At 38.0% G+C, this 13,521-nt stretch overlaps 1 protein-coding gene across 2 annotated transcripts in view; it reads left to right on the plus strand.

Moving 5' to 3' along the window:
* The window catches only part of sez6b (seizure related 6 homolog b), a 306,245-nt gene that overhangs the window by 232,537 nt on the left and 60,187 nt on the right, over positions 1 to 13,521 (plus strand). For both annotated transcript variants that reach the window (XM_084716798.1, XM_084716799.1), the window contains 2 exons: positions 5,009 to 5,194; positions 10,161 to 10,329. In XM_084716798.1, coding sequence (XP_084572924.1) covers positions 5,009 to 5,194; positions 10,161 to 10,329 — 355 coding nt within the window. The remainder of the gene's footprint in view (positions 1 to 5,008; positions 5,195 to 10,160; positions 10,330 to 13,521) is intronic.

Here is a 13,521-nt window from a genome sequence, read left to right on the forward strand (position 1 = left end):
AAGTGCAAAGTCTCTGCTGCAGTTGGTCCATCTGCACAAGTTAACAACCGGCGCCTTAGGCTAAAGTTTTTCCCACCCAGGAGTGTGGATTAGTAAAGTCTGAACATATATTCTAGTGTACATTGAAATAAGCAGCGCATGATGCTGGTTGGATATATCTGTTGGATATAGCTGTTGGATAACCAGCGCATAACTGTGCATCACTACTCCTCGCTTGAAAATCTTTTCTCCCTGTTTCTGCCTGGCAATTTCACCATCATGCTGCCAATGGTTGCACTGCAGGTGGATCTGCTTCTTAAAGGTGATGAGAGCTGACTGTCTGATTATTGAATGTTTATTGAATGTTTCACCTCAAAACACACCCAGGAATTTAACAATGCACTTGTGCACAGCTGATGAGGGGTATCCCGCTGTGCGCCATGGGTGTATGTGGCAAGGCAAAGGTTTGGATACGCCTCGAATAAATGAAAACCCTTACACTTTTAACCATGTGCTTTAGATCGCGCTCATCTAATTCACCATTATTTTTATTTTGAATTTGGGTAAGGTGGCAAAAATTGTGGGTTGCCCCTGTGATTCAGTAGAATTTACAGCTGAACACTACACTGTAGGTCAACCTGTGCCCTCTAGTATGACAGAGAAAAAATAAAAGCAGTGCTTATCAATAACCTTTCATTAAAACCAAAGCATGATAAATGGCCATAAGGCCTAAGAAGACACGACAAAGTGATGAAGCATATAGCAGCCATTTTACCACTCCGAGGCAATTTGTCTCTGTGAAAGCTCCCAGTTAGCAGCGGTCTTATGTTGCCACAATGCTACCATGATGGCTCTTTTATCTCTTTCTAGTCTCCAGTGAGCCTCCGAGTTTCATAGTTTTCGGTTGGCCTGGATATTAATAGCTACAGCTGACCATGGTAATGACTAGCTCAGGGAGCGATAGGACACAGCTCCAGCAGCTGCTGCTATGGCAGCACTAGTCCGGGATGTTGCTCTAATGAGAAATACTATAAAGACCAACACTGCTCTTCTTATCTCTATTTCTGTGAGACACTATAGAGCTGGCAAACATCCCTCAGCACTAACAGAGTGTTGGAAGCAGCTGAGGTCGTAGGTTGTCATTTATTGGCCTATTTAATCTCCCTACATATTTCCTCGCCTGAGGCACAGCGCTGTCCCCAACAGACAGAATCAATAGCAGCGCTACTGCCAAGCCATCCGAGGGCTAACAATAAAACTAGGACAATTACAGTGAGATGGATCAGTGTCTTTAGCAGAAATATATTATTAATATGTTTGGCCGGACGCCAGGAGGCTGAAGGAAGACAAATCAGTAGCAATAAAAAAAGCCAGTTAGTTAACTGGTCACCTGAGATCCAGCCTGGACATGTTCCCCACATATTGGCAGTGATGTGACAAGTCTTTGAACAAGTGTGTGTGTGTGTGTGTGTGTGTGAGGGTGTAACCGCTGCATTACCAATCCAGCAGGTGGTAGCCACAGAGGAGCACTGCTACAATAAATACCATTGTGTGGTTGCTATGTATTTTCCTCAAGACATTTTTTTGTTTGTTTTATTTACGTCTGTGTTTGCAGACGGCTTAAAGGATCAGTTCACCCCAAAATCAAAAACACATTTTTCCCCTCGCCTGTAGTGCTATTTATCCATCTAGATTTTTTTGGTGTGAGTTGTTGAATTTTAGATATATCATGGACATGTCTACCATGTAATCTGTCTCACTGGATGCACACTGTGGGTGTAAACTTCAAGCAGCATTGCAGCATTTCTACCTTTACTACAATAAGTCCCCAGGAAACAAGAACAATCTCTGAGCTGCAACCTACACACTGAAGACATCAAATTGGTGGCTGGGATGCTAATACACTTGTACGAATGTAGACAAGCTAACAGCTGTTACCTTTTCTTTTGCAGTGATGTAGTCATTTTAATGCCAGAGTTCGCCTCCAGACGTGCAAATGTTCCACCAAAACAAGTTCCCCTTCAACACCATTTTGCAGAAGCACTGTCGCTGCATCCTGAGCTTAGCATCGCAGAAGACGCTTGTGATTGGTTTAAAGGAATGCAAACAAGGCAGGGCATTTTTAGTGCTGTGGTGAGAGATCTGGCAATCCGAGACTATATGTATATGGAAATAAGTGGCACTCGAATTACTTTATTTCTAATCTACCAGGACTACTTTGTGTTCTATTAAGAAGAAAGTAGTTCCTACATGAAACTGTTCACAGCAAGGTCTGTGGATTTTCTTAAGTAAAGGGGTCATGATTTTTGAAAAAAAAGACACTGGTTCTGAGCTTTTTCAAATGTACTTTTTGGTGCTTTGAGCTCCACAAGCTGAGTGCCATTTTGTCCCATTATACTAGAGAGATATCTCCAAAACTCTGCAACTCGCAACCAAAAACTCCAGATAGATAAATAGTGCTATAGAACAGGGGGAAAATATGTGTTTGTATTTAACTGTAACACCTTTGCATAACCATGTTTCCACTCTACTACATTAAAATATCTTGTTTGTGACAAACCCAAGTTTACTTTCATCTAAAATATCTTATCTAAAATAAAAACAGTTCAGGTTTTAGAGCTACATTTTTTACACAGGGCCAATCTACAAGATAAAGCTACATTATTTACATGATAATTCCACAATGTAGTAATGTAACAACAGACACACAGTAAACCCGGGGCTTTTGGGAGCCACAGTTGCCCACTTTGCCCAGTTGATAATCTGGCCTTGAGTAGAGGCTGCTAATGTTCTCAGAAATAGTTTCATTTCAGTTATTATGCTGTCTTAAAATGAATGTACTAGTAATGGATTGAAGTCTCTTTTCTCTCTTTTAGAAGTACCCATCATTAATGGTCTTTTTTTTTTTTTGCAAGAAAGTATGTGGTTCCTACATGCAACTACTCACAACAAGGTCTATGAATTATCTTGAGTAACCAGGTCATGATTTCTAAAAAGAGAAACTGGTTTGAAATTTTTCAGATGTATTTTTTTTCCTGCTTTGAGTACCCCAACCTAAGTGCTCATTTAGTCCCATTATATTAGAGAGAAGGCAGACATTTTTATGGCTGACATGTCCAAAACTCTGCAACTCGCACCAAAAAACCTAGATGGATAAACAGCGCTAGAGGCACTGGGGGACATACTGAATATTCTGGTGAATTTTGGGGTGAAAAGTCCTTTTAATTAAAAATTAATTTCAAAGTTTGGAAAGTCACAGCTTATGGAGTTTCTGTCACATTTACAAAAATAATGTCATAAAGAAGCATGAGAATTTATATAATGAAGCAGCCTGAAGATAGTTAAAAAATCTTACCTGGTGACAGAACTGTAAATGGACACTGAATAAGGCAACACAGAGCAATTTTATTTGTAAAGCATGTTTCATACAAAGAGGGAGATTAAAGGTGCTGTACAGAGAAATAGAAACTATGCATTACAAGTTTAAACTGTTAAAATGACACAATTAAAAAAGAGTAAGATACATGAATAATGACTAAATGCTGCTGCTTGTTTAGTTTTTGTCACCACTAGCAGTCCACTTCCCAGTGATCTGACAGGGCTCACAGGGTTATATTGTTCAAGCACATCAGCTATGTATTTAGGGACAGCATTTGCATAATAGGATCATCTGATGAGAAAGCTAAGTAAATTTGGGTGTCATCAGCATAACTATGACAAGCAAAGTTGTCATTCTGAATGATGAAATGGGAGCATGTACAGAGGTGGGCCAAGAGTTGACCCCTTGAGGGACACCACAGGTCAAGGGCATGTGTTTTGGAATATGGTTCCCAATAGCAACACAATATTCCCTGCCCCCCAAGTATGATGTCAGCCATTAAATTGCTCCTTTAAACCAACCCAAGTTTTTCAGTCCTGAGATCAATGGTATCAAAGGCTGCACTAGGATCTAAAAGTACTAAAACTGATGTCTTGCCTGAATCATTATTAAAATGAATATCATTTAAAGCCTTTCTACGAGCCGTCTCTGTGCTGTCATGTTGAAAGAAAGCCTGATTGAAAAGGAAATGTGGCTGACTGAATTTAAATTTAGTAACCATATATACTGTATTTTATTGGAAACATGCCTCTATTTTCAATTTTACCAAGATTGTATCATAAGTTAGTAAGAAGCCTCCCTTTCTTCTGCTTCCACAGCACTAATGCCATTAGTACAGCAATAAAATAATATCATACCTATCACTCTGCTGCTCTCCATTAATCTTGCTAAAGATCCTGCAAAACTATTTTTTCGGTCAGGTTCTAGTCACAGAATCTTTTTGGTGAATTAAATTTTTCTGCCAAAGTATAACAGAGCCAGAGAGCTTCTGTCAAAGTTAGAATGGTTTCATTTGTTTCACATCAAATGCGTTTTTTTCTTATTTTCTCTAGGACTTTAATAATATAAATAAAATAATATAAACAAAATTTTGCTCTGGGTGCTCATCTCACTCTCTATGGTTCAGCTTTTGGATTTTGCACTGCCTCACAATCGGAGGTTGTGGAGGTTCTCGTTTTCAAAATGCAGCTTTTGCTTCTTCCACTTTGGGTAAATCTCTAAAGTGTACACTCAATGCCCAACAACTGAAATCTGGAAGAGTGAATGTGCTAAATTGATCAAATAAATGAGGATACAGTTTGTCCCATTTTCGCTGTTAAGCATGACATACTCACAGCAACAACTTCAGGAGTTGTTAAAGCCTGAGTTCAATCACTCTTGCAACAAACAAATCCAAAAACCAGAGCCATTTATAGCCAATTCTTGGAGATTTTTAGGGAATGTGTATTTAATTTGGCAGGAAGCTCTTGTGACATCAGCAGCTTGCTAAAACTAACTTCACTCCTTCCTTTCAACTTGTGAAACTAAACCTCAGCTCTTACTGAAGTTCCACTTCTTTTCAGCTTCATTCTCTCTCCCTTTCTCCGTCTTCATATCTGTCCGTGTCTGTGTCCCTCTGACTCCTCTGTCTCTTTCTCTGTGTCTCGGCAGCCTTCGTGTTGAGCTGTGTCTTCCCCCAGCGGCCTCTCTACGGTGATGTATCAGTGAGCAGTCTCCACTCTGGAGGGGAGGCTTTCTTCTCCTGTCTGACCGGCTACCAGCTGCAGGGCCCCAGTGTGCTGACCTGCCGCAATGCTAGCACCCCCTACTGGAGTGGCAAGGAACCACACTGCCTGGGTAAGGTCACCACAACCAGGAGGGAACACTATCACAGCTCAACCTCATATAGAAAGGACGACAACTAAACACTTAATGACAATTTCAAGTAATTGCAGAGGTCTGCCTATATAGTCTGTTAATTACAGAGATTTATTTTCTAATTACCTGTCATCGTTTAAATAGGTGCCAAGAAAAAAATAACACATATCCTAGATGCACAGCCACAATTCTGTTGTAATCCTTATATATTTGAGCCAGTGTTATACACATAACATTAATGAAAAAGGCACAAAGGAAACATTAATTCATAAAGAATGTATCAGGGTCATGAGTGCAAATTTATTTCTGTTTCTACACAGTACTGTATATTCATGGTTTATTCATTTAGAATTTATTAATAACAATAATAATAACCTAGTATCTTAAATAATGGAACATGTAAAAAAATGCTAATAGGATTAGCATTATAGCTGGTGTTTTAAATCCCTTAAATTTAACATAATAATTATAATAAGTAATATAACAAAAAATATAATGTGACTTATAGTAATGATAATGATGGCAACTGTACTTCAAGCAAAAATACAAGTTATTTATACATAATCAATATATTATTTATTTATACAGAATCAATATATTTCTTTTACTACTTTACTTACTTTGACTATTAACAATGTCACCATTATTAAAATAACACCAATAATGATACTACTGTTACTACTACTACTACCACTACTACAATGATAATGATAATAATAATAATAATAAGAATAAGAATAAGAATAAGAATGAGAATAATACGTTTTATTAACTTGCTTAACTTATTATCTTATATCTTACAATATATGAGTTACTCCAGGATGTAATAAAAGCAATTAATTTTTTATCAACAAAGATGTTTTTTAAACCCATATTTTTTTTACAGTATCAGCATTACTATTATTCTTATTAATAATACTATCAGAATATGATATTATTATTATTATTATTATTATTATTATTATTATTATTATTATTGTTATTATTATTATTATTATTATTATTATTATTATTATTATTATTATTATTATTATTTTATTACTCTGTTATCCTATTGTGCATTACATAAAAAACATTATACAGATATGATTTAAAATATGTGATAAAAACAGTAATAATTCATAGACAAACTAAAATAATGTTATTAGCATTAGCATTGTTATAATACACTGTTTAGCAGATTACTTCTAAAATAATAATGAATAATTGCTTAAAGTACATAATAAATATACGATGAATATATATAAACAGGTATTTCTAAACTGTGAACATTATTATTACTTTGATATTTATATTACATTTAGTAGCATTATTAGAATTAGCATTACATCTAAAACAGTTACACACATATAGCTAAACTAAATAATAACAACAAATTGACATTTATAAAACAATATTTTTATGGTCGTAACATTATTATTAACATAATCAGTGATAGCATTAATGTCTTTTTAACCATAAATTCATATAAAGTGTGCAGTACAGACAAATTCAATATTTATAACAGAAATCTTAAAACTTTTATTATAATATTAATAATATTAACATTATAACTGCTATTAGCAATACCTCTATTAATGTCTTTTAGCATAAGTGCAGTATATTATTGTTGTATCTTTTTGTATTGTCAGTAGACTTGGTCTTTTCAGGCTCTGACTTCTGTTTTTGCTTTTTGAATTTGAGTGTTTATTGTGTTTCAGCCTCTCTGCCAGCTTTTCACACAATTCCCCTCAACAGCTACAGCATTTTGGGTCATTTTTAGAGGACTTGCAGCCAAGAGTTATCTATTGGACCTTCTGGTCCTTTTGTATGACAGACACAGAGACAGACAGACCTGGACTCCCGCAGGAGTGTGAGGATGATGAATGTTCTTTTTTTTCTTTCTTTCTTTGCTGCGATGAGGCTGGCTGATGAATAATAAGTGACCATTTTACTCCTGACCACTTTGATTCACAGCACAGGGAATGTTTCTCTGAAAGCAATTTCAAACAGGGAGTTTGTGTGGCTGTGCATCTGTATCTCTGCCATCTTGATTGTGTGTGTGTGTGTGTGTGTGTGTGTGTGTGTGTGTGTGTGTGTGTGTGTGTGTCAGAGCATAAAGCAGGTGTATGGAGGTGTGATTACTGAAGGCTGGGCAGGATGCCACTGGGTTTACTCTTCCTGCTCTACTTTAATTAAGCTTTGTCTGCATGAGTAACCTTGACCCGATCAGCTGGGAAACAACACACACACACACACACACACACACACACACACACACACACACACACAACTGTAGATGTATCTTCTCTGTGTTGGTAAATCTGATCATATCTCTTATGATTTCTTTCCCACCTAATTTATTGGTTCCCTCCATGCTCTTGAATTTAAAATCAAATGTGATTGATAACTGATAAGTCGGGACTTCAGGATCCACTTTTGAGATATACAGTTATTATTTGGTTGATTCAGTGTTTTCTCACCTACCTTCTATGGTATCCAGCCATGCATGCAATGTAAACAGTTTTCAGACTAATTTATTTGTTAGGATGCATTTCTGTTTACAGTGAGTTCTGTGGATTATTCTGAGTAATAGGAACATTATTTTTTTTTGAAAGATACAGAATTTTTTTAAACAACTTTTTACTGCTTTCAAGCACCACAAACAAAAATTCTATTTGCCACCATTGTGATGGGCTGGAGGCAGTAATCTCAGACAACGCACCATTGAGGACGCAATCTGGGAATTGGAGGAATTACATGAAATTCAAAGTTTAGATTCTATGACTGCACACATATTACACATGTTGGTTTTTTAAAAGCCAATTGACCCTTCATGAAGCCCCTCCTGTGAACAGCAACTGTCCAGTCATTGATTAGCAACCATAACCAGGGTGCCCAAGGCCTGTCATGCTTTGCATTTCTCTCCATGTTGAAGCATTGTGCAGAAGGTTCGGAGAAAAAGTTTCATAAGGCTGGACACGTATTTTTTTTGTCGTCTCTCAAAAACATAAAACACAAAGGCACAAATGTGGGGAATAAACTGGTGCATAATCAAAGCAGGCTGACGATGACACATCTCTCATCACATCTGGCTCATGCTCTCAGGTCTAAACCAGATTAGCTTAGCTCTTATCCCAGCTCTCTACCTGGGGCAATGGCAGTCAGGCTGGATGACCTTCTCATTGTTCGCTGCAATTAATCTAATCCCTGCGCTTCGTTAATGAGTGTATTTCTGTCACCCATTGCATACATATACATTTTGTATTTCACCATCTGACCAATGTATGCGCTGTAAGCTAGCTTTAGCAAATATTAAGTAACTTTAAGTATTTAAGACAATTTGACAGGGTTCTCATTTTAAATTGTGTCAGATGGAAACATTAAAAGTCCGCTGCAGACGGACTTCTCAGCTAGGGTTGGGCAATATGTTAAAATTTTCCAAATGACCATCGTCAGCCCATCAGTTGGCGATTGGTGATATCTTCGTCCTGCCTCCCACCATCCTCTCGTCCTCTCAGGTCTCAGCTGGCAGGTGTACACAAGTGGTGAACTGACTATATTACGCATGCTGCACACGCTCAGTACATCCAATATTCTCAAACTTTTTTCTCCTTTTTAAACAGAAAACACAACCATTCATATTCTGAATTTAAAAATCCCTCTTATAGCGGATGAAGATGAGCTTAATTGGCTCATTAACTCCTCATGAAACATACTTCATACAAACTCGACAGAAAAACATATAAAACTCATCAAAACTGTCTTTGTTAGTCTGTCCACTCTTCCAACAAACACCACCACTTGTTTAATCAAATTAATTCAAATTAATTCACCGCGTGGAAAGAGTGTAAAGAGTCTGACTCTGCAGGCTGTTTTCCTCTCACCCAGCTCAGAGCACTCATGGTCCGGCTGACTGGGTGTGTCACTCTGCAGACTATTACATCAGTAAAATAAAATGACAAATATCGCTGGATCCAGCCCATCATTGACAGACGATATATTCGTTCAATTGCCCAACCCTATTGTCAGCTGACTCAAGGGGTTCACGCATTAGCATTAGCTCACATTAGCCAGTTACATCTGAAGAAGCACTATTTGGGAAATCAGGACAGAAATGATGTTTTTCTGATCAAATTATCGCTGGTGATATTTACTAAATTTAACATGTGAGGCACACTAACAGACAGGGTTGGAAGGGGTATTATTCTGATTTAGTTATTAATTACCTGTTAAAAAAAAAAAAGTAGTAGTGGTCAGTAACCTAATCTAAGTATGAAAGTAATGTGATGTGATTTCTTCCATCATTTTTGGATTGCCTCAATATAAAATATGGTGAAATTTAGCCTCATATAATGTTTTATGTTCATTGTTAGGTTTATTAGTTTGTCCATCTGTTAGTTCCTTTGTCGTATGAAAATTATTTAAAATTGATTGACTTGAAGGTCAAACGAATGGCAAAATTGTTCAGTTCACCCAGTGACATCATTTTCATCACAACGGTGGTGGTAATTAATGATGGTGTTGTAATGCATGCATGGTGGTATAGCATTATTTTATTTTAAAATGTATTTTAAATCCTGATTTTTATTCAGTGTATCTGTAATCTGATTACGTCTTTTTTGTCTGCAAGATTACGTAACATTACACATAACCTGTTACTCCTCAAGCCTGCTAACAGGTAGCCCTTGTTTGTATTGGCCTCCAGCTATTATGTTTTTTGTAAGTGCATTTGGAGACAAAAAGGTTTAAATGATCTAAGGGATTTTAGTGTTCCTGAAGTCATGAAAAATTAATAGCATCCATGTCTTTTCTGGCCTGATTATTGACAGTCTGCACAGACACCAGAGTTACTTGTGGGATAAGGTTAATGTCAGTGAGCTAATGTGTTGATGTGATGCTCGCAGCACCACTTTGTGAATTTGTTTGACTCTCACTGTGTTTTGCATTTCATCTCCTCCCTCAGCTGCCTGCGGCGGTTTGATCAGGAACGTCACAGTCGGCCGGATCGTCTCCCCTGGCTTTCCCAGCAACTACAGCAACAACCTGACCTGCCACTGGCTGCTGGAGGCCCCTGAGGGCCAGAGACTGCACATCCACTTTGAGAAGGTGGCGCTGGCTGAGGATGATGATCGGTGAGCAGGACATTCAACTAGTGGATGAGGATGGCTGGACATCATAAGACCAGTGTGTTAAACTTGCAGTGAAGATGTATTTTCTCTGAGCTTTGATAATTTCATTTTTCAGCATTTCTGAAATGTAAATCTTTATTTAAAGCCACTGGGCATACTACTCCCCACAGTGGTAGCATCAAAAAAGACACCACAGATTTTTTAAATAATTTCCATGTCTGGAGGACAGTTCGATGGTCTTTACTGTTAGGTGTAGGTCAGGTTGAAACAGACAGATTTGCACACTGGTTAAAAGACTTTATTATGCTGGTAGTGATGCTTCAAGCACACATGCAATTTCTTAGTCTTCCTGATGTATTCTTTGTAACCTTTATGCCTATGTGATGCCTAATGTCATGCTAGTATTTTTTTTTCTTCTTTTGTTTCTACTATATATTTTTCTATTGTATTTTCTATACATTTTTGTAAATATTTTGTGATTGACTCAGGTAAGTCACATGGGTTCACCAGATAAATTATGGACATTTATTACATATCTCCTCTGAAAGTATTTGGAAAAGGGCCGGCACTTTCTAAAAACACCAAGCAGACTTACTTCAACCAATCAGATCAAACTCAGCCTAGAGAAGAGCAAAAAACATCCTCTCCATGAAAAAAAGCCTTCAGTGCTGTTCTTTGCGCTTCCATGGATGCTTCTTGCTTCCTGCACACCTAAAACTACACCCATAGCTGCCAGTCGTCCCTGCTAGGACGCTGATTGGCTTTTTTTTCTTTTGGCGACTGTTTCACAGTTGAAAATGGGTGGCTCCAATGGAGCTGTTGAGGTTTACATGCCTGGGACTCCCTAAAAACTAAAACATGTAGCATTTTGCTCAGGAGCGGAGCCCTGCATCCTGCATCACAGACAGTGCTGTGTACCTCATATAGGCTCTTTTGGGTTGTCTTGTCTCTTTCTGAATAAAGTAGCAAAACTGGGACCTAAAAAGTTTTTTATCAGCCTAATTTTTGGCTTAATCACCAAATTAAACCAACAGCAGACCTCGACCCTGACTGTGACTTGAAACAGAGATGATTTTTTCATCCCTTTGTGATCATCAATTACAAAGATGCACTTAGATGTTGGCTCCTTGTACTGCTGCACTGCTGCAACCTTGACTAATGCTAAACTTCACTGATTTTCAAATGACTTTCACCGATTGCTGATGAATTCTAAAAATCAACATCATAACTTTATACTGGAAAATAAAACTAAATCAGGGATGTAGTGGTAAAAACAGAGGTATGTATCCCCTCATTGACTGATACAGTTCATTTCAAAACAGGTGAGTTAACTCTCAGCCTCATTTCAGGTGGATAAAGTGAGTTTACTTGGGTTTACTCCTCACTACACCCCTGAACTAAATATAGTGACAAGATAGACTAAGATAAACTAGCAAAAAAATGACTAAATTTAAAAAATATGCAAACAAACAAACAAACAAAAAACCTAAGATGTGGAGTCTGTATTCTGATATCAGTGGAGTATTTTGCCAAATCGGACATAAAAACATCAAATAAATGTAGCTCATATTCTATGCATGTATTATTCAGTCTCATTTGTCAAACCTTCCAAGCTTAAATAAATAATTAAATAATATTAGCCTATACTTTGACACTGAAAAGGTCACAGAGCTCGATCATGAGCTCACTGAAGCATGCATGGCTGAGCCCTGCAAAACCACACCCTCTGGGTGAAATACCGACTTTATGCAGCCTCTTACAGAGCCTCTTAAGGGTCACCAGTGGTGGCAATGAGTGAGGGACAGGAGCTGGTCTTTCACTTTCCCTACCCAGATTTAAGAGATTTATTGCCCCCAACCACTGCCCCATTTCAGTCTTTATCAAACTATCTCATGTAATTTCAAGAACCAAGACTTTTAAAGATATTCACATTGACAAACAACCAAGAAAAAGAGAAAATGATCTGCAGTGAATGGTTCAGACAGACAAGAATCTGCATTTCCTTCTTTTCTGACGTGATGACATTTGACATGAGCTTGTTACAGGTCGATCTCTTATGGTTCATACTCCTCTATAATCGTCCTCTTTACTTGTGCACGTTCTCTCAGTTATGTTCAATCATCAGGCTCTCCTGTGCTTTGTACCCTCTGCTTTGTCACTGAAAGAACATTATTTCTGAGGAGTCCGCAGGGTTACAACTGGCTGTCAGTGCAGCTCATAGTGGTGACAGTGCAGTGTCATTTTAGCAGCATGGGGCTCTCATTACAGAGGACTGAAAGGAAGAGCCACAGGGGGGAAATTAGCTGAATAATCAATTTTGTATACCAGCCACAAGCTGCTCTGGGCCACTCTTACACTCGTGCTACAAATATAGACCTCATAGATATGAAGAGACATTTGGACAGCGCTGAGGAAAGTGAGAAGATCAGAAAGAAGTGATAACACGGAGGAGACCGATAATTGACCCTTCGCTAAGCCCCACCCTCCTTATTTATCACTGCTTCGCCTGTCAAGTGTTCCCTTCTTGCACTGCACATATGTAATTTACAGTTATAACAGGGGCAGATTCAACATCAAAATTTGGAGTAACTGTTGAAACACAAGGTATTTGACTCCACCACAGAGAAGTAAACAAAAGCAGCGTCTCATTACTAGCTGACAACCATGGATTTTATCGGCAAAAACTTTCCCTAGTAGATTTCGTAAGTGTAGCTGGCTAATGTCAGCTCATGCTAACACCTGAACTCTTTGAATTAGCCTAGAAGTCCATCCCCAGCAGACACATTTTGAACAAGAACCCTGTGAAAGGGTTTTAAATATGTAAAGTGACTTAACAGCTGTGTACATGATATAACATTACTACTAAAGTACTGCTGCTAAAGCTAGCTCTCAGCAAACATTGGTCAGAAGGTGAAATACAATATATATTATAGATGACAGAAATACACTCATTAACATGGAAAAATGAAGTGCAGGGACTCAATTAGTGCAGTGGACCTTTACATAGTCACCCAACAAGACCAACCGCAACTGAGAAAGCCGTAATAAGAGCTTAAAAAATCCAAGCTTAGACCCAAGAGAGATGCATCGATGTCAGCCCACTTTGATTCTGCATCAGCCCACATCCTCCCCTCAACCCCCCCCACATGATGGTATCTCAAACAAGTTTGACTGGAGGTAACATTACTGCATCTA

The sequence above is a fragment of the Lutjanus erythropterus genome, chromosome 4 (assembly GCF_056507025.1).
Source record: "Lutjanus erythropterus isolate fLutEry1 chromosome 4, fLutEry1.hap2, whole genome shotgun sequence".
Classification (NCBI taxonomy): domain Eukaryota; kingdom Metazoa; phylum Chordata; class Actinopteri; order Lutjaniformes; family Lutjanidae; genus Lutjanus; species Lutjanus erythropterus.